The following is a 22,500-nucleotide window of genomic DNA, read 5'->3' on the forward strand; positions in this document are numbered from 1 at the left end:
GTTGCCCTTGCGTGTTAGCATGACAAACTTCATGGTCTCGTGTGTGTGTGTGTGTGTGTGTGTGTGTGTGTGTGTGTGTGTACCTGCTGCTTGTTGCCCTTGCGTGTTAGCATGACAAACTGCATGGTCTCGTGTGTGTGTGTGTGTGTGTGTGTGTGTGTGTGTGTGTGTGTGTGTGTGTGTGTGTGTGTACCTGCTGCTTGTTGCCCTTGCGTGTTAGCATGACAAACTGCATGGTCTCGTGTGTGTGTGTGTGTGTGTGTGTGTGTGTGTGTGTGTGTGTGTGTGTGTGTGTGTGTACCTGCTGCTTGTTGCCCTTGCGTGTTAGCATGACGAACTGCATGGTCTCGTGTGTGTGTGTGTGTGTGTGTGTGTGTGTGTACCTGCTGCTTGTTGCCCTTGCGTGTTAGCATGACGAACTGCATGGTCTCGTTGATCTCGGCGTCTCCATCCCCCCCGGCAGGGGCGGGGCCTTTCTTCAGCTGGCTCTTCAGCTGCAGCGGGATGGCCACGTCCAGCTGGTGCACTTTCACAGACTCACCGCTACGCTGCTGCTCACACACACACACACACACACACACACACACACACACACACACACACACACACACACACACAAATATACAAATACAGGGTTAACCAACGTCCAGTTGATTTGTACTTTCAATTATACTGACACACATATGCAAAAAAAAAAAAAACTTTCTTTGCTCACAAGAATGATCAAAAGGTTTGTGTGTGTGTGTGTGTGTGTGTGTGTGTGTGTGTGTGTGTGTGTGTGTGTGTGTGTGTGTACCTGCAGGTTCTCCAACATCATCTTATCAAGAGCCTGGATGAAATCTTCATCTTCAGCACAGGCAACGTGCTTCAGGCCACCTCCACGGATAGTCACCTCCTATAGAAAACACACACCACATTAAAATCCTACTTTTAGGATGCTTTTCTACATACTGTATATTTAACACAAGACAATACACATACTTGCTAGAATCCTGACCAGTAACTTCTGTCCTGTTTTTGTATGCGTTTGTGTCTGCATGTATATGTGTGTCCGTGTCAGTATGAGTGAGTGTGAGTCTATGTGAGTGTGTGTGTGTGTGTGTGTGTGTGTGTGTCCGTGTGTTTGTGTGTGTGTCTGCACGTGTATGAGTGTGTCTGTGTCAGTATGAGTGTGTGTGTGTGTGTTTATTTGAATGTCTGTGTTTAGTCTCACATTGTTTTCTTCATCCGTTTCATTCTCTTTGTTGGAGTCAGTCAGGTAGTCGGTGTTCTCCTCTTCCTCTTCCTCCCTCTCTTCCTCCTCATTCTCAGAGCCTTCCTGGAAAGGACACACACACACACAGTTACAGAAGCTGTGAAACTTTATCTCCTGGCCGTAAATAAACGTGTTAGGCTTGACAGAGATGCATCGCCGGATTATTGGAGCCTGCCTGCTTTCTTTAACAGCCACCTCTGACTGATGTGTATTGTGTGATTGTCAGATGAGTGATGTGTATCGACACTCATCTGAAAATTACACGATACACACTCATCTGCTCATCAGTAAAGGTCTGTTTATGTCTCTGGTTTCATTGATTTCTCTTTCTGCAATCTCTTTCCTCCCTCCCTCTCTCTCCCTCTCTGTCTCTTTCTCTCTCTGGTATGCCACCATGACTGAACAGATTTTCTGCAATCTCTTTCCTTCTTCTCTCTCCCTCCCTCCCTCTGATATGCCACCATGACTGCACTAACTACTACAAGCGGTATGAATAACAATGATAAGGATCGGGCAGAAATAGCTACATGACTACTTCATGCTCCTTCAGACGTGAAGTTGAAATGTCATGAAAACACCTGCAAAGGCAGGTGTCTCCTGTATACAGGTGCACAGGAGCTCAAATAAACAGACATGGCATTAAAGAAAAATGAAAACTAACTAACCAACTGTGGAATGCCATGTAGTATTAAACAGAGAGTGAAAAAATACAAAGAGTGATAAAGTAACAACCACCACCACTAAGACTGATGAACGAGCCACCCCTAATCCTCCACATGTCAGTGAAGGACATCAGTTAAGTTTAAAATACTGCACTGGTATGTGGTGACACTAAAACACAACATTTGAGTAATGAGCTTCATTTTGAAAAGCTCTTCAGGAATGTGTGTGTGTGTGAGTGTGTTTGCCACCAGTGCAATGATCTACAGCACGTGCACACTCTCCCTACGGCCTCGTCTCCCGACACACACACACCAGTGTTTCCCACAGAATTGAATTCCATTTGTGGTGGTTGGTTTGCAGAATTAACTTGAATACAGTTTTTAACAAATTAGCACAGCGTGGTTATGATGCTAACCAGATTTAAGCACAATTTAGTACAACCTGGAAAATCATTGTGTGGTGGTCAATGTTGATATTTTGGTGGGCCGCCACAAATAAGTCACACTGCGCACACACACACACACACACACACACACACACACACACACACACACACACACACAGTCAGGGGAAGCCCACATGAGTGTAATGAGCATCTAATGCAGGCTTACACAGCATGGGATGAGAGTCAAACCTCACGCACACACACCAACACACACACACAGCACTGGGGGTGCAATTCGGATTATGAAAAGGAAAAAAAAAAAAAAAAAAAAAAAAAAAAAAAAACAGGCTGAATGAAAAAGACAGATAGTCTGATGGAGGTGTGAGAAAGAAAAATAGAACATGCAGGATGGAACGAGGGAGACTAGAAAAAGAAAGACAGAAAAGGGAAGGGAGAGAGAAAGGGTTCCCACTCTAAGGCAAATGTAAAAAGAGAGAGAGAGAGAGAGAGAGAGAGAGAGAGAGAAAGAAAGAAAGAAAGAAAGAAAGAAACAGGGTTCCTACTCTAAGTCAAATGTAAAATTCCATGACTTTTCCCCGACAATAAAACCTGAATTTCCATGACATGAATGGTACAATATACCAACCAATGATTTCAGAGTAGCCGTGTAGTAATCTTTGAGATGAATAAATGGGCATTGAATAAACAAAGACAGGCTAACCACAATCACTCAAGCAAACAGTAAAGAGAATAACAAGATGTACATCAATCTTTCATGGAAATGTATTTGTATTAATGTATTTTGACTAATACATTTTAAACTGGTACAACAAAATTGCCTAATATTCCATGACTTTGCCTAAAAAATGATAACATTCCCTGACTTTCCATGTCTGGAATAGACTTTCTAAAATTTCCATGATATTCCATGACCCGAGGGAGAGAGAGAGAGAGGGAGAGAGGGAGAGAGAGAGAGAGAGAGAGAGAGAGAGAGAGAGAGAGAGAGAGAGAGGAGGGGGGGTGACTGTAGAGACAGAAAAGAGGAAGGGGGTGGGCTTTACCTCTTCCTCTTGCTCGTTCATCTCACTCTCGTTTCCAGACTGCTCCTCGGTATCGGCTCCGCCCTCTTCATCATCATCGTCGTCTTCCTCGTCCAGACCCTCTCCGTCACCCATGGAGCTGGGGCAGCGGCCGTCCTTCCCCATCATCAGGCCTGAGGAACAGGGGCAATTATTATACCACCCAATCTGGGGAGACACCTATGTACACACACACACACACACACACACACACACACACACACACACACACACAAACACACACACACACACACACGACACAATCTGGGTACACAGATTGGGTATCTCTGGGTTATCTCAAATCTCAAATTCTATTCAATTCAGGAACTCAGCCATAAAGGTATACTATGCAGGTTCAAGTATTTTTGGCGACTATAGAGCTCCCCCTAAAGACGCAATGTATTTATATTTGGGGCAGCCGTTAGCCTACTGGTTAGCACTTCGGACCTGTAACCGGAGGGTTGCCGGTTCGAACCCCGACCAGTAGGCACGGCTGAAGTGCCCTTGAGCAAGGCACCTAACCCCTCACTGCTCCCCGAGCGCCGCAGCTCACTGCGCCAGGATTAGTGTGTGCTTCACCTCACTGTGTGTTTCACTGTGCTGTGTGTGTTTCACTAATTCACGGATTGGGATAAATGCAGAGACCAAATTTCCCTCATGGGATCAAAAGAGTATATATACTTATACTTATTTTACTCTGCAGTTGTAAATGGCAAACTTATCGTGGCTTGTTCCCCCTGTACACAATGAAAATGCTTTTAATATGGAGGTGAAGGATTAACAACAGGCAAAAACTATCTCCAAAGAGCTATATTTACTGACAAGGTAACATTTCACGATTCACGAGATGTAATCGGGCCGCTATTCTTGAAGTTGCATGGCTGGTTCTCTCCTTAGCGACTTGCTACTGCTGTGCTCTACGGCTATGCTAGGTGAACGATTCCCCTATAACAAGTTCATTTACCATCAAATTATATTTAGGTGAAAATCTTGCATAGTGTACCTTTAATATAACCTCTACGAAGCCAATTTGATGGTAAAAAAAAAATAGCATAGCCATAGAGCTATGCAGTTAGCGGGTCACTACCGAAAGAACCAGCAATGCAACTTCAAAAATTGCCGACCCGAAGACATCTCGCGAGAATTAAGCGCATTTTGCCTGACATATTAATGATACATCATCGTGACACACACATACACGCCTATGTTATGTCATCAATTCCGTAGGCTGACGTAGGGTCAGGTTTTTTTTCTGGATAACAACAATCTGTTATGATGAATACCTTCTTTATTTTGTGTTATTTTATTAATTAACAATGAAGTCAAACCACACAGACACACATCAGTATTATTTCTGAATCATGCAAGACAGTCCTGTTTTAGAGTGATACATGGACAAACTATGGGAAACATGTGAGGCCGTGTTGGCAAACCTAATCCTTAACTCTTATACAGGTCAGTCTAAAGATTATAGAAATCAAAGTGGTGACAAGACCGGTCACACACACACACACACACACACACACACACACACACACACACACACACACACACACACACACACACACACACACACACACACACACACACACACACACACACACACACACACACACACACACCACTGGGGTGGAGCTGCAGCACATTCTCTCTCACATTCAGAGTAAACATATTAAGACACTAAACAAAAGCCTGCACTTTAGCTTTATCAGATGGTGTGTGTGTGTGTGTGTGTGTGTGTGTGTGTGTGTGTGTGTGTGTGTGTGTGAGCGAGCGAGCAACTGAGTGAGTGAGGGAGAGAAAGAGAGAAAGACAGAAAGAGACAGTGTGTGCAAACGATTAAAAGGGAGCAGAAAGCGATCACGAGACAAAGAGCAATCTAGTAAGGGTCCTGCTACTGCTAGCATTACAGGAAGGAATCAAATCTCTCCCTTTCACACATTTAAACACACACACACACACAGAGGAGGCCTAAGCAGGGTTTGCCTTGGCAAAACAAGCCTGCCGCCTTAACTACGTCGTCAAAAAAAAAAAAAAAACGTGTTACTTTGTCCCGTTTTCTCCCTTTCATTCCAAACCGTGACCAACGCCAATCTCCCTTCTCCGCAGAACGCATTAAAAAATAAGAAGAAACGTGTCATGAATCAAAAAATAATCATAATGTTATAATCTTTACATATGTGATATGCCTCCGAATCAGAGCTAGTGAGCGGAGCTGAGCGGTGCAAACTCGTTCTCAAGAATCAGTCAAATCGCGAACAGCCACAGCTCCGTTTAATTGTCAGGTGTGATGAAATGCGTTCATATTCCACTTTTTATGTCATAAACGTTGCAGGCCTATGGAAAGGTTTAGTGGTAGGGTTGTCCAATGATCAAGTTGTTGCTTCAATTTGTGTTTTAATTTATGCGACACACCGATGCTGGGTTCATCCGTTTGGCGCAAGTTTAAAATATTTAGCCGACTGCGTGATTTGTCATTTTCGTTCTTTTGGCAATTAATCCCGACTGATCCCTTTAGTTAACGTTGCCAAGCTTGTTTGTTCAGTGTTGGTCTTTTAAAATAAATGTTCTGAGTGAAATATATTGCCGTTGCTCTTAGTTCTTTGGTACCGGGGAGCTAAATTGACCTGACGCGAATTTGACCGGAGAAGCGGCTGAGTAAACAGCCACCTGCTCTCAGCACAGTGTTGACTTGCGCGTCTAATCGGACGCGCAAGACTGACAATAGACGGGCCTAGGCCCGTCCAGGCCCATCCGTGCCTACGCGTATGCTTTCTAAATTATTTAGCTAACTCCATCCCCATCAACTAACTTAGGCTATATGGCCAATATCTTTGAAATTTAACGGTCTTGGTTTTATTAGTGGGCATGCCTCAGACTCGTGGTGTGAGCGGTATGGGAGCAGAACAGAGCGGCCACTCCGGCCTCTAAATTAAAAAGCGCTCCGCGCTCAAATTCCATCCATATTACACAAGACTATAAAATGATCTAAACTTCATTTACTCTCGGTGTATAGATCAGGACAGACTTGTGGAACAGGCTGCAGGTCAACAGTCTGACAGCCTGCATGAAGATAATAGTAAAACAGTGCAATTACCAAAGGGCCCTTGAAATGATCTTTTTAAAGCCACGGAGGATGGCTTGTAACAATGCTAGTTGTCAGCTCTGCCATAAGTAGTGACTGATCACATTTGCACATTTTGTTGTTTTGCACTTTCTTTTGCACTTGTTCTATAGTTTGTAATAGTCTTGCACAAATTGACACAAATATTTTGAAATATTTGTATACTGTTGTATAGTTTGTTTGGTGTTGTTACTTTGTTCTTTGTTGAGAAGCTGGTTATTTATTTATAATGTAGTGTTTAATAAATATTGTTAAATATACAGAGTCTGTAGTGTATCGCACAAACAAGACGCCAACACCCACACCCCCCCACCGCCGGCAACCGATACAAGAACTCGGATGGCAACCGATACCAGACCCCCCCCCCCCGGGACCTACGACCTACGACCTACCACCTTGACTAACACATTTCCTGTGGGAAACCCTTCTAAGTATGAAGGAAGGGAGTGAAGGGGCCTGACGAACTAGTGTAAACCAGTCCTCCCACAGATGGAGGAATGCTGTCCATCAGGGAGGACAGAAACGAAAAGGTGGCACGACCGGGGAACTCACACGCAGGGTGACACAGACAGTGTACATAACACACACACACACACACCTGGCCTGAGGGTTTAACCACATACACACAAAGACTTAACACAGACACCGGTCACCACTTACAAAGAAACAGATACACACAGACAAACACACACCCTAAACTCTGCACAAACAAAATGCATGCATCAATGCAATACTATTAGGGGTGAAAATCACAATTCTGTACATACCATGTACCAATTCACAGTTTAGTTAATTTTTGGTACAGTAAGCCTGTAAGCACCCCTACCATTCACTGACAATAATGCTGATGCTCAACAAAAACAAGCAGGAACAGTATTTTGGTCAAATATTTTTTGACGTTAATTAACTAAACTGACAGTCGGCCACTATCGTCGGCCTACTACTGATTAGTGTTTAAGACTGCATTCTGCACACACCAACGTCCTGTACCGTAACAATTCGGTGCGAATGTCTACCTTTATTTTACACCCCTAAATGCTACTGCAACAAACAATATGACTCATCAAATAGGAAAAACCCACACACACAGACACAGACACAGACACACACACTGCTCTGTGGGCTCGATCACAAGTCCTCCTGCCTTGTGTGTGTGAGTTGTAGCATGTACTCCTGCATGCCTGTAAAAGGCTGAGGGATGTTTTGAGTGTGTGCGTGTCTAGATCCAGTCTCATCCAGTCTAACTCTTCTCTCCAACTCTGACCCCTGAAACTCTTCATGCACTCACTGCATTCAATAAAGAGTGTTACGGAACACTGTGTGTGTGCATGTCTCTGTGTTTGTGTGTGTGTCTGTTACACAGTTTGACCATGACAGACATCTGTTCTGTGATGTACCTATTTGGACCATGACCTCTCTCTCCAGCTAAGTGACCTGTCGGGTGGCTTCCTCTAGTGAGGTATGTGTGTGTGTGCCCCTCTTACCTAGTTTCACCATGACCTCTCTCTCGAGCTCGGTGACCTGTCGGTTAGCCTCGTCCAGTGAGGTGCAGAGCCTCATCTTGGGCCTGAGGAGCTCCAGGGTGTCGCTGATCATGTAGTCGATGTCGATGGGGAACGGGTGCTCCTTCGTCCACACGTCCAGGCTCTTCTTCCACCAGATGTACCTCTGTACACGTACACGCGCACACACACACACACACACACACGCCAGCTTAGCATGACTACATACAATGTCGGGTAGTGGTCCCTGGGCTTGTGTAAACAACATTAGACATTGTTAAGGCCTCAAAGAAGCCGCAGCAATGAGGGGAGGGGAGGGGAGGTGTGAGTAGCGTGCAATGATCGTTTACTTTCCCAGATCACAATATAAAACGGGTCACAGTGTCACAGATTATGACATATGCAGACATTTGAGTTTGAGCTGTGTTTTCTGACAATGTGATTGTTTTCACCTTCACACACATCAATAGAAAAAAAAGTGCAAACACACTTGGACCCAAAGACAAAGACAAAGACACAGACAGACACTAGCACCAGCGTGCAGTTGGTGACCTCTGACCTGGAAGTAGATGAGGAAACAGTCGAGTTTCCTCTTGCTGGAGCCGCGGTCGAAGTACTGGCCGCAGGTGTCGAGCAGTGTGCAGACCAGGCGGATGCGGAAGTGGTGCTCGGGCGGGTCGAGGGGCGAGGCCGTGCCGTCGGGGTTGACCCCGAAGGAGGTGAAGGAGAAGAGGGTGCGGAAGATGACCGCCGACTCCACCATGCGGTAGTTGTAGAGCTCGCCCAGAAACTTGGCACTGCTCACGCGCCGCTGGTTAAACTTAGGCTGATTCACCTGGAGGAGAGGAGAGGAGGGAGGGAGGGAGGGAGGGAGGGAGAGGGAGAGAGAGAGAGAGAGAGAGAGAGAGAAAGACAGTGAGTGTAAGAGAGAGAAAGAAAGAAAGAATGAAAAGAGGGGGGTGTGAGAGAGAGGAAGAAAGAGAGAGATGGATGAAGAGAAAGAGATGGATAAACAGATAGAGAAGGAGGGCGTGGATCAGGCAGAGAAGATGGAGGAAGATAAGGAAGAAGGAAATAGAAATGAAGAGAGGGAAGACATCAGTCCACACACAATGACTTCACCCTCCGGTGGCCTCCCTGATTGACAGGAGACGGATCAGTGACAGTGAGTATTCTCTTGGGCTATTCTGCAGTTGGACGTCTTCCAGCAGCATGATTCAACTATTCCCTTCTGTCTGCCTCTCTGTAATGCTCTTGCACGCACACACACGCAGTCAACATGGATGCCACAGTCCTCCTAGGCCATTGGTTCAACTCTCCTTCGACCACACACACACACACACACACACACACACACACACACCTCCTAGGCCATAGGTTCAACTCTCCTTCGACCACACACACGCTCCTTTCCCAGGTCGATGTCCTCGAGCATGCACCCAATTCACCCAATTTACCACTAAGTGCAGACAGACACACACACACACACACGCACACACACCTCCATTCCCAGCCGGATGTCCTCGAGCACCCCGTCGACCACGTGTATCCCGACGTCCTCCTGGTAGGCCACGAGGCCGGCCAGCAGGTTGGCCACACAGTGGATGCTGTTGTACTTGACGTTCCAGATGTTGACCATGCAGCACACAAGGTAGCTCTTGGTCTCCGGGTCCTGCCAGGACAGCTTGCGCATCTGACGCAACACCTGGGACAGGACACAGCGAGAGGTGGGGGAGTTAAGAGTGTGAGAGTGTGTGTGTAGGCATGCGTCCGGTCAGACACACAAAACCTGAGACAAGACACAGGGAGAAGGGGAGGGGGGCAGTGTGTGTGTGTGTGTGTGTGTGTGTGTGGACACAGTGGGAGAATGGAGTGTGTGTGTGTGTGTGTGTGTGTGTTTGACATTTCTCCACGGTGACTTCCTCTGTGGACACAAAGGTTGTACATGTGTTTGGGCGCGCAAGAGACAATGACAAAAAACAGAACTGCTTGTAAAGCAGCATGCGGATGTACTCCTGCAGCTGGGTGTGTCTGGGTGTGTGTGTGTGTGTGTGTGTGTGTGTGTGTACACACCATCTCATGGTGACCTGGGACAGGTTCTTGTAGAGCAGCTAGCAGATACACTTCTGTAAGTATAAGTAAGTATATATACTCTTTTGATCCCGTGAGGGAAATTTGGTCTCTGCATTTATCCCAATCCGTGAATTAGTGAAACCAGAGACTTTCTAATGAGGAGACACAGCACTCAAAAAATCCTCCATAGAAATGCATGGGTTTAGTTTGTAACGCCAATATGGCCGTTGTCTACACATATCCCACCCCTTCCTCGGCAAAACGTCAACATGTGAATACATTGAGCCAATCATGTGCTGTGATGTGAATACATTGAGCCAATAATGTGGTGTGTTGTGAAGACATCGTGCCAATCATGTGTTGTGATCTCGCCGCTGGAGCAAGATTGCAGTAGATTGGTGTCGTGAAGCCTTGCGCACGCGCATTTCTGCCGAGATGGATGCCCGATGAGTGCCCAAAATGAGTTGCCATATGGCCGCCGAGTGGAGGGACTTGCCTAAAAGGACTTTGGTGAAACACACACAGCACACAGTGTACACACAGTGAGGTGAAGCACACACTAATCCCGGCGCAGTGAGCTGCCTGCATCAACAGGGGCGCTCGGGGAGCAGTGAGGGGTAGTGGGGGTCTGTGTGTCTGTGTGTGTGTGTGTGTGTGTGTGTGTGTGTGTGTGTGTGTGTGTGTGTGTGTGTACCTTCTCGGTGGTGACCTTGGACAGGTCCTTGTAGAGCAGCTTGCGGATGTACTCCTGCAGAGGCGGCCTCTTCTTGCGGACGGTCTTCTCCATGGGTGGTGGGTTGCAGTAGTAGTAGGCGTTCTCCACCATGGTGACGTAGCGCGCGTCCAGGTGCTGAGCCTGCTTCTTACGCATCATTTGCTCCTGGGGAACACACATCATCATACACCATTAACACACACACACAATCACACACACTAACAATCTTAAGGGGTCAAGAACATATCTCTCTCACACACAGGCCTTAAGGGGCCAATAACACACACACACACACACACACACACACACACACACAGGCCTTAAGGGGCCAATGACACACACACACGTTCTTAGGGGCCAGGAACATCATACACCATTAACACACTAAAGGGCACACACACGCCATCCTGGCCAAACAATGGCTTCACAAAGAAGCACATGCAGATTTGCTGAGCAGGCAGCACAATTACATAACAGGAGCACGACTCCACACAAACTTATCATTTTTCAGAAGAAAAGTCACACGCACACACACATTTTGTTTTTGCACAGGACCGACACACACATTGACACTGATAACAAACACCAGTGTTTCCCCTACAATGTATTCATCAGCGCCGCAGCGCCGCAGCAAAAAAAGTTGCCTAATTAAATAATAGATTATTAATAATAGAAGCAAGTGAACTTCAGGAACAGCTGCCGTTCGTTCAGGTTTCATGTCAACAAATAATAGTAGGCTAACGTTGAAGGCGCTGTCAGGGATTCCACAGGAGACCACGCTTGTTTGTGTTTATTTTTAAGTTTATTAGCAGACGCAAATTTGTGCAAAAAAAAAACGTAGGCTACAGTATGTTAACCAAGGAACCAAATTAAACACGCCAGCGAGATAGCTCACCCCTACCTTCAGTAGCCTATTCCCTGATAAATTCCACGCATTGTTTCGTTTTTGTTTGTGATACAGGCAATGCTTTCAAGCCCTGTGTTGCTAACATACCTAGGCTGTGAAACTAAGGTCTAGCTAGCCTATTGGTGGGTTTAATTGAATTTGAGTAATAGGATACGCAACCATTTACATCTGAGATAGTTTCTAATTCCTGTAGAGCTCACCAAAATTATAGATATGATACACTTATCAGCTATAATCTAAAGATAGATTTTCTTCGAGTTTTTGACCATTTATTTTACCAAATGACATGGGAAACATAATTCATTTCATCCACATATTCTTATGCACCATACACAACAACGCTACTAAGTTAGCTTAAAACCGTGAGAATCAAGCAAGCGTCACGGGCCGTCACGGCATTAAAGTGACAGGCACTCAATTCGACTTGCACATTACATAATGACATTTAGGAGAAGTTTATATAGTTTATACAGTGCTGTGCAAAAGTTAAGACACCCATGCTGAAATTGACTAAAGGGAGGAACAAAAAACATATTTTGCCTTTTGTCTTAATGCCTTAATTAAAAAAATTAAATAGGACATCAATTCTTTTTTAATGTATCCTAAATAAATAAATAAATAAATGTTAGGCCATCCTTAAAAATATTTTCGTTTGCCGTAACCCGACAGACCCTGTCAATTTAGAACAGACCCAAATATTTATTTTTTTCCCCTTTTAGTCCGACCGACTTGCCGGTTGTAAACTTGCGTTAAGACCGACCGATTTTTTTTAACTCTAAACAACCAATACAAATAAAATACTATTTATTTTAGTAGGCCTAAGTATTGTTTGTGAATATAAATTGCCTACATACAAACGTAGGCTCTCTTAATAAAAACCTGTGGCGTCATCTCTACACCATTGGCTTACGCATGTCACACTATGGCCTATATGCTTCGTTTCATTCACACAAACATCTCGACAGCGCTTTTACTTGGCACGAAGTTCTGGAAAAACTGTGCCCAGATCTTTTCCCAATCCCTTCTCCCCTCTAGTCTAAACAGTGACCGTGTTGAAGAATTGAAATTTGTTGTTGTTCAGCATTTCTCAAAATATGGGTACGCAACGTGGAGACTGCAGGTCCGCGGAGTCGTGGATTGAAATTAGGCTGCACAGTTGATCAACATACCGCGGACCGACAAAAAAAGAAAACAAACGTTTCTGCTATCGATGTCATTTAACATGGAGCCATACAATAAAGTGGTGGTATGAGCGTTCATTCAATGCAGGCGTCTGCGCGAGAGAAACTGAAACTAATCTATAACGTTGGTATCAAAGCTCCGCTTCAACCTGTTGAATGCTATTTAATTTTTTAACGACACTTAATAGAACGACGTTGATTTTTGGAACTTCCATAGAAACAGAGCAGAGACTGTATAATACACTGTAGCACTGAGTATTGTATAGTCAAATTTGAATATAACGTGGCCAAAAGCTATTGTAGCAGTTCTTTCTATCTGTTAAAGATCAACAGATCAATGATTTACGCCTATAGAGTGTGCAAGTGACGCCACTTCCACTTGCCTCCATGGGACCTATCTTTCAAAAAAATTTGAACGCCAGTCTATGGCGTAAAAGAAATTATTTTCTGGTCCCGGTTGACTTGTGCCTTGAATTACCCATATGATGTTGGTCAATTTTAAAGACAATTTTTCATGTAAAGACATTTGCAGTTTGTTTCGTAACTATTGAATTACAACATTGTGAAAGATCGTAATTCCAACGACTACAAACCCATCAGTCGCGCTAGTGACGTTAGCTCATTCACAGCCACACTAGACTGTACAAGCATACCAGCAACAGGTCTTAATTGGGCTTTCCTTGCCGATGAAAATACCATGAGTCAGAGGATTAAACACATCAGGTAAGTTGTATTCGTCCATAGACTGTACATTACATACTGTTAAGTGACAGCAGGCAGCAATATGCAACCGTTAACTAGCATAACAGCTATCAGCTAGCTTCTAATCTTATCGTTTCATTACGTTGGTGACGTACATCGTTCGAGACGAGAGATGTAGTCCACTGAGCGGATTCGTACAAAACCAACACAACTTTTGAAGTCTATCGAACAACAGTACTTTCTTGGCGTGAAAAATTATCTTTTAAATTCACACACATCATATGTGAAATTCGTGGCACAATTCAAACTGGACCAAAAAATAATTGTTATCTCTCCATTAACTCCCGTTCATATTTTTTTTAAAGACAGGTCCCTTGTAGCGGAAGTAAAACGGAAGTCACTTGCACACTCTATCTGCTCGCCAAAAAAGCTGCTATTGTGTTTCCTGAATCCTTACATTCAGGCATTCAAATTAAACTTCATTAAAAAACAGTTATTTTTGTTCTCCATTTCCTACCAGTGTGATGCTTGCATGAGGGAAACATCCCAAAACAATAGCACTCATAAAAGTGTTGCTGTTTTGAGAAGTATTTATTTTCTTATGTAAGCATCATGCAACCATGCAAAAGCAATGAAACTAATTATACCTTACATTAGTAAAGCGGTCCTCTGATGTGCATGTCACAAAACATTTAAGTGAAAGTGCATGTATAACAATATAGGCATAATAATGATTGTGATAATGATGATGACAATTTGATTGGGGGGGGGGGGGGGTGGGTTGGGTACGTGTAGATGAGCCCTATGACCCCAAAGTCTGCCATGACTGGGCCTCAGGTCAAAGAAGTTAGAGAAAGGCTGATCTATATAACCTGCATCAGATTGAGGTTTGCAATGATGCGCCTGAAGGCATGGGTTGAGGACCCAGTCAGTTACGTCACAATATGCACATTTGTTTAAATTCATACCTACGTAATCACCATGACCAAAATTGTACTTTTTTTTTTTACTTTGAATCTTGAAAAAGAAAAAAATATTGACCTACTTACCGACCCATTTTTTTATTTTTTTGGCTGTTACTGCAAACAAGAATATTTTTAAGGATGGCCTTATTATATATAAATGTCTTAACTTATGCACAGCACTGTATATTCTAAATAGTAATAGTTTATACAGTGGCCTACAGTGTACAGTTGTAGAGTGGCTAATACTAATAATGTAAATGAAAAAGGTGAATAATCATGTATAAAACATGAATAATCCTGTTCAAGTACTGCAATAATCATGCTTTGTAAATGCTTGTGTTGATGGTTATGTCATAATTTGTAATCTCAATCTGTCCATTTCTTTCACAAAATCCACCAGAAGTCACCATTTAAGGAGTCATTTTTTCAAATTTTCTCTTTCCTTGGGGGGGGGCTTCCTACGATCAACAGCACCGTTGCTGGAAAAAATTCTAGGGGAAACACTGAACACTGCCACACCCTCACACATGCGCATATACACCTGAACAAAACACCCGGCCCAATATTAATTCCCATGACGTGGTTCATGCAAAATGACACCAAACTAAATGCATCAGGGCAACAAACACAACCTTGAGGAGGAGGAAGGACAGATTTGTCCAGCTACGCTGAAGGTTGACCTTATCACACTAATCTGGCAGTGAATAGAGTCAACTATGTTCAGTAGATAAACGAGGGGACTTCCTCGTTAGTCTTTTCCTCATTCATTAACCATCTTGGCTGGTTTCTGGATGTTTAACTTTTGTCTTTTTTCCTTTCTCTCTTGATCTATATTTGCAACCAACCCCACCAACCCCCATTTCTCACTCTCTCACTCACACTCTCTCACACACACACACAATTTGTCAAGGTCACCATACAAACACCAGCTACAAGGCTGTGATAACTAGGGATGCACGATATATCGGCGGCCGATATATTATTGGCCGATAAGTGAAAAAATGAAAATATTATTATCGGTCCGATAACAGAATTCTGGCCGATAATTTGCGCCGATATTTTTTAAAGTCCTAATTTAGGCCTACGTAAGGTCCGTCTGGCTACACTGAGCTACTTGAGCTTGGTTGGCTATACTTTTTCCTCAATATAATGTCAGCGGTGTGAATGTATTTCACCACTCTAACAAAATCTGTGGATATGCATTCATTTGGGAATCTGTGCATCTCAAAATCCTCTCGTGAATGATCCGCCATTTAACCTTAACAGAGCGGAGCTCAGCCCTATCTAGAGTCGTCTTGTGCTGATGTGTTTGCACTTGGTCGCGCTGGTCGGGGAAACAAATAAACAAACTCGTTAGTGGGGCGAGTACATAAGTAGGCCTAGTTCTAAGTTGTGTTTTAGTATTATATTTGCATTACTTTAGCTTGGGTTTTGTATTATTACCTAGAAATATGCTAACCATTCCTGCTTCAGTTCCAGACAGGTCATCATAATAAGTTATTAAAACCTTCGGGGCTATAACTCCTTTCATTTCTGCTGCAGCAGGTTGTGCGCAACAGAGTAGACGGACATACCGTAAAACTACAAATAATCGCCGAGTCCCTAAGAGACGCCTGTCTCTTTTAAACGCCTGGCGTGGCTACAGGTTTGGGTTAAAGGCCGGTCTCCAGTAGAGGCCTGGTCTGTTTTTTAGTTTCGGGTTGTATTTAATGTTCTAAAACCCGTCAGATCGTCTGTTTAAAGATTCGCAATGACACGAAACCGTTACAGAAAGGAGGTTACAAAGTTTTGTGTAAAGAGAATTAAAGGCCTGTCTCATATAGACGCCTGTCTCTAATACTAGCCGGTGCAGTTTGGCGATTTGGGAAAATAAAAGCCCAGGTTATTATTTGGAGTTTTACGGTAAGATACAGTCTGAGGAGTTGCAGCTTTATTCAGTTACCTGCAGTTGAAACTAAACCTAAGTTTGACACAAACTCTGATTTGGTCGCTATACTGTAGCTTATTCCCAGCTGAGCCGTTTATGAGTGTTTAGTCCTAAATGAAAACGATTCATACTCTCTAGCCACTCACTCGCAATTCACTGACGTCAGGTTCACTTAAAGGAGCCACACATACTGTAGGGCTAGGCTACTGTTATGTTGACTGCTCTACTTAGAGGACTATTATGAGTTCTGTCCATCATTTGGTGGTAGGTAAAATTACTGCAATAAAATTATGCTTATTAAATGCTTTCCCCAAATCACTTTTCACAATTTTTTTTCAAGAGTAATATTATCGGTTATCGTATCGGTCACAACAAACCAATAAATATCGGTTATCGTTATCGGCCCTAAAATTCCATATCGGTGCATCTCTAGTGATAACCCCTAAAATGATGGTCGGGGCTGATAAACACACACACACACCACACATTTTGTTATTTGTGTGTGTTTAGGACTAGAGTACTGCTTGACCTGAGGGGGGAAAAAGTACGTAAATGCAAATGTGTGTTTATGCTATGAATACGAATATAACAAAGACTATGCAAACCATGTGTACTACACTCAATGTCAGAGAGTGTGTGTGTGTGTGTCAAAGAAATTGTGTGTGCGCGTTTATCCGTTTGAATATGTGTGTGTACTGAAAAGTGTGTCTGAGATAGAAAGTGTGTGCGAGAGAGAGAGAGAGGAGAGGAGAGAGGAGAGAGAGAGAGAGAGAGAGAGGAGAGAGAGAGAGAGAGAGGAGAGAGAGAGCAAGAGAGAGGAGAGAGAGAAGAGGGAGAGAGTGAGAGAGTGTGAGTGAGAGTGTGAGTGTAAGTGAGTGAGTGAGAGAGACTGACCAGGAGTACGCTGGTCCTCAGGTGAGACTCTGGTGACCTGAAGAGGAAGCGACCGCAGGTCTCCAGGAGGGTGCAGGCCATCTCGATGTGGTGATGGGAGAAATCAGACAGCAGCATCTAAAGAGGCACAGACAGACACACACACAGACACACAGGGTTCAACATAAGCAATGCCCCGCCAGGTCCCCAAGGGAAAGCAAAAGAGCATGTTTGGCCAGTCGCTGGCCCAATGTAATGTGGCATACAACTTTTCATTTTTGTGTACCAATTCAATCTATCAATGGTCATTATAAACCCATCAACATCCATTATTTGAGAGAGTGTCTGGAGAGATGATGATGTGTGTGTGTGTGTGTTGCGGACCTTCAGGCAGTGCAGTGTGTCTGTTTTGGAGAACATCTTGAACTTGGCCAGCTCTCCGATGAACCTGACCGTCTTGTTTTTGGTCTCGATGTTGATCTGGTCCTTCTTGCGGATCTGAAACGCACCAAAGGCTTGATAAGATACTTGATAAAAGGACTGCCTCTTGTCTTGTTGACTGTTGGTGTTGTTTTTTAAACCCTATTCCTTATAAAGGACACATCATTCCTGCATTTAAACTATTGGTTTTGAGAGTGTTTGTCCATGTCTGTGGAAAGCACATGCATCTTTGTCTGTGATGGTGTGACAACAAGCACTAAGCCATACGAAGTTTCCTTTCAGCATGAAACTCTATTCAGAGTGCAGTGTTGTTGACAGTGATAACGAGGTGTTTGGATAGAGTGTGACGGCACTGGGGGGTATTCCAAGCATGTAGTTTAGTGACAAACTTGGGTAAGTTAACTCAGAGTAAGTGGTAAACCTCCTACAACAAGAACCCTATGGCATAGTTTTGTAAGGAGAATGAAGCCATACAGCTCTTTTATTAGAAGGTTTACCACTTATTCTGAGTTTACTTAGCCAGGTTTGTCACTAAAGCACATACTTGGAATAGCCCCCTGGTGTGAAACGATGATGGACGTCACAAGAGTGTGACTGGCCACCTCAGTGTCATCCTACATCACTGTGGAAGACATCACTTAACAGCACTTAACAACAGTGAGTAATGTTAGATAATATTCATATCAAGCGTGACAAACTTATGTAACATCCTGGTGACGGTTCAGGAAGTTTTATTGTGACATTACTGCTCATGCAGGGTATCTGCACATTTTCCAAGTGCAAATGTAAAGACTTTTAAGACCTTTTCAAGACATCTTCATGGAAAAATTAAGACTATACCACGGCAAAAAGATACATACGACAACTTAAAATTGTTTTATGCAACGTTTTTTTTTTCTACTAATTTTAACCCCCACTCAATTTTGGATGTCTACAGAAGTTACGAAATATATTTTGGCGATAATTGTTAACATTCAATAATTGTGTGAATTACCTTCACAGCTATAAATACCCAATTTTAGGGTCTGGGCTGCTTGCTTTTGAAGCTGGCTGTACATATCTGGTTGTGCTTACTGGCTGAGACTGACTGTTCTTCACCTGTATCTGTAGTAGCCTATATTACTTGCCAAAGACATGTGCACTGGACTGGATTCCCTTCAATATTTTTTTTTAAAGTTAGACTAAGCTATTTAAATATTTTAATAGGCCCATATGCATCATATGTCCCATATACAGCACAGCAAATTACTTATACTTAAATTATTATAACTTAGACAGATATTTTCTTCCCTAGGCTAGGCCAGCAACACACGCTGGAAAGATGCAAACAGATCAACTTAACATGTACAGTATTTCCTTCTGATTGCAAAAATGCAAGTCAGTCCGTGGTTCCTTCATAAATTGCGCAGCAAATTATCAGATGAGTGACAGAAGCACTGCGCATAATTTCACCAGAAGTCTTAGTGTCCATAGTTTGTGAAACCATGCTGCATCCGAGCAAAGATTCTAGATGCCCAGCGCAACTCCAAAAAGGAGGACAAATGAGCGTCCGGCTTGAGGCTGCGTATGGCCACCCTATCGCTAGCTGGCTTATCAACTTTCTCCCGCTCGCGTAGGCTACCTGTGTATCTCTCAGGCCTCGGCTACACAACGAAAACGTCAGGCATATTTGTACATATTATTACCGTTTTTTACACCTTTAACAACACCCGTGAAAATCATCTTCACTCTGCAACCACTACACTTCCTCCCATAGCCTTATATAGTCACTTATACAATTGCGTTCGGATGGATGGAGACATTTCACTCGCTCACTCGCTGGCGGTCCCATACGCAAATTTAATACCTCCCTTTCGAAAATTCAAGACATCCCCGACAATTTAAGACTTTTTTAGGCCTTAAAAACAGAAAGTTGTATTTAAGACTTTTTAAGACTTTTTAAGGATCCGCGGGAACCCTGTCATGATAAGCATGACTCAGGCACTAATAGTATTTGTGGGTAACTGATAAGATTTAGAAGAAATGAAAGATATGGTCCCATTTAGAGTTACTGTAAGATAACAAGAGTGACAGTGATGAGTAACAGGGTTGACCGTGTGCACTTAAAGGTGATATTCAGGGTAATGTCACTTCTGTTGACGTTCAAACAAAACAGAGAGCTAGCTCGCTACACCCTCCCCCTCCCTGCCGTGCAACCGAAACTTCCAAAAGGACATCCCGTCGGTGATTTGCTGGAACAGTTTGTTATGTTTTTATGGGCAAGGTTTGCCCAAGTTGTTTTGTGGCCGTTTTTGGAGCCTAGGCTGTCCACGGAGACCGCGTTTTTTTACACTGCATTCGGGGCACAGGCAGCTAGCGGATGGTGAGGTGATGATGTTAGCTGTATGTGACAAAAAATGTTTTAGCTTACTCTAGAAACCGCATTACATTGCTTATAGCACCTTCAAAAAAAGAGCTGGGGGAATACTATGAAGCCAGATTGGTTGAGCATGTTGGGCATAAAGCCTGACGTGCATTCAAATTGTACAATTGAACGTTTCTGGCTGACTTTTTTCTTTGAACATTTGAATCTGAACAATTGTTTTCTAAACAATGTTCATTGTTCATAAACTACAAACAAAATGGCCACAATCTTTTGCCTCTGCTTGCTGAATTTAAAACACACTTGGGTCACACACGCCTCAGCGTTTCATCAGGGTTTCCCGCAGCACTTTGCAGTCAAGGCGGCCGCCTTGGCAAAACAAGTCTGCCGCCTTAACTACGTCGTCAAAAACGTGTTACTTTGTCCTGTTTTCTCCCTTTCATTCAAAACCGTGACCAACGCCAATCTCCCTTCTCCGCAGAACACATTAAAAAATAAGAAGAAACATGAATCGAAAAATCAGATTTTATAATCTTTACATATGTGATATGCCTCCGAAATGTCAGAGCTAGTGAGCGGAGCTGAGCAGTGCAAATATCTCGCTCCTCGTTCTCAAGAATCAGTCAAATCGCGAACAGCCACAGCTCCGTTTAATTGTCAGGTGTGATGAAATGCGTTCATATTCCACTTTTTATGTCATAAACGTTGCAGGCCTATGGAAAGGTTTAGTGGTAGGGTTGTCCAATGATCAAGTTGTTGCTTCAATTTGTGTTTTAATTTATGCGACGCACCGATGCTGGGTTCATCCGTTTGGGGCAAGTTTAAAATATTTAGCCGACCGCGTGATTTGTCATTTTCGTTCTTTTGGCAATTAATCCCGACTGATGCCTTTAGTTAACGTTGCCAAGCTTGTTTGTTGTTGCACTATCAGTGTTGCAGTCTTTTAAAATCAATGTTCTGAGTGAAATATATTGCCGTTGCTCTTAGTTCTTTGGGACCGGGGAGCTAAATTTACCTGACGCGAATTTGACCGGAGAAGCGGCCGAGTAAACAGCCACCTGCTCTCAGCGTTGACTTGCGCGACTGACAATAGACTAGCTAATGGCTAACTCCATCCCCATCAACTAACTTAGGCTATATGGCCAATATCTTTGAAATTTAACGGTCTTGGTTTTATTAGTGGGCATGCCTCAGACTCGTGGTGTGAGCGGTATGGGAGCAGAACAGAGCGGCCACTCCGGCCTCTAAATTAAAAAGCGCTCCGCGCTCAAATTCCATCCATATTACACAAGACTATAAAATGATCTAAACTTCATTCACTCTCGGTGTATAGATCAGGACAGACTTGCGGAACAGGCTGCAGGTCAACAGTCTGACAGCCTGCATGAAAATAAGCATTAATGGTCCAATAGTAAAACAGTGCAATTACCAAAGGGCCCTTGAAATGATCTTTTTAAAGCCAGAGGATGGCTTGTAACAATGCTAGTTGTCAGCTCTGCCATAAGTAGTGACTGATCACATTTGCACATTTTGTTGTTTTGCACTTTCTTTTGCACTTGTTCTATAGTTTGTAATAGTCTTTGTTAAAATTGCACAAATTACACAAATATTTTGAAATATTTGTATACTGTTGTATAGTTTATTTGGTGTTGTTACTTTGTTTTTTGTTAACTGTTATTTTGAGAAGCTGGTTATTTATTTATAATGTAGTGTTTAATAAGAGTAATAAGAATAAGAATCTGTAGTGTATCGCACAAGCAAGACGCCAACACCCCCCCCACCGACGGCAACCGATACAAGAACCCCCCCCCCCCCGCTCTGATGGCAACCGATACCAGACCCCAGACCCCAGACCCCCCCCCCCCTCGGGACCTACGACCTACCACCTTGACTAACCCTGGTTTCATAGTATCATAGTATACCCCTCGGGTCATGCTGAGCACAAGTATGTTGTTATGTCATGCAACTCTTCTGTGTGTCGTTGAGGACCATGCAAATAAACTCAGGTGGAATCTTAAGTAACACACTCACACACACACACATCAGCATGCGACTGCTCCAAGTGAGGCTATTTAGCATGACAGTTGTAACTAAGTTAAGTCGGTTGTGGTTTTTAAAAGAGATGGTCTCAATGTCAGTGAGGAACACCATGCAAATACTCTCTCTCACACACACGGAGTCTAAGGTAATACACAACAACGAGATGCTTTGTTTCCCTCACACACACTCACATGGAATCGGAAGTCTCCTTTGAGCATAGAGCACAGGTCCTCAGCCACGTCTGACATGCAGGGATGCAGAGTGGCCACAAGGCGAGAGTAGAACGGCAGCAAGTCCAGCCTGGTG

General features: G+C 43.6%; 1 protein-coding gene across 7 annotated transcripts in view; it reads right to left on the minus strand.

The window, feature by feature from the left end:
• upf2 (UPF2 regulator of nonsense mediated mRNA decay) overlaps nucleotides 1–22,500 on the minus strand; it is a 39,403-nt gene that overhangs the window by 6,192 nt on the left and 10,711 nt on the right. For all 7 annotated transcript variants that reach the window (XM_076296953.1, XM_076296951.1, XM_076296950.1 and 4 more), the window contains exons 9-19: nucleotides 22,386–22,494; nucleotides 17,736–17,849; nucleotides 17,373–17,489; nucleotides 10,776–10,961; nucleotides 9,510–9,713; nucleotides 8,568–8,843; nucleotides 7,991–8,174; nucleotides 3,365–3,516; nucleotides 1,214–1,318; nucleotides 797–895; nucleotides 384–551 (exon numbers count right to left, since the gene is read on the minus strand). In XM_076296953.1, the coding sequence (XP_076153068.1) occupies nucleotides 384–551; nucleotides 797–895; nucleotides 1,214–1,318; nucleotides 3,365–3,516; nucleotides 7,991–8,174; nucleotides 8,568–8,843; nucleotides 9,510–9,713; nucleotides 10,776–10,961; nucleotides 17,373–17,489; nucleotides 17,736–17,849; nucleotides 22,386–22,494 (1,714 nt within the window). The remainder of the gene's footprint in view (nucleotides 1–383; nucleotides 552–796; nucleotides 896–1,213; nucleotides 1,319–3,364; nucleotides 3,517–7,990; nucleotides 8,175–8,567; nucleotides 8,844–9,509; nucleotides 9,714–10,775; nucleotides 10,962–17,372; nucleotides 17,490–17,735; nucleotides 17,850–22,385; nucleotides 22,495–22,500) is intronic.

This window comes from Alosa pseudoharengus, unplaced genomic scaffold (genome assembly GCF_046254945.1).
Source record: "Alosa pseudoharengus isolate Yale_2024_CS ecotype anadromous, Long Island Sound unplaced genomic scaffold, YU_APseudo_1.1 YU_APseudo_1.1_scf_20, whole genome shotgun sequence".
Taxonomy (NCBI): domain Eukaryota; kingdom Metazoa; phylum Chordata; class Actinopteri; order Clupeiformes; family Clupeidae; genus Alosa; species Alosa pseudoharengus.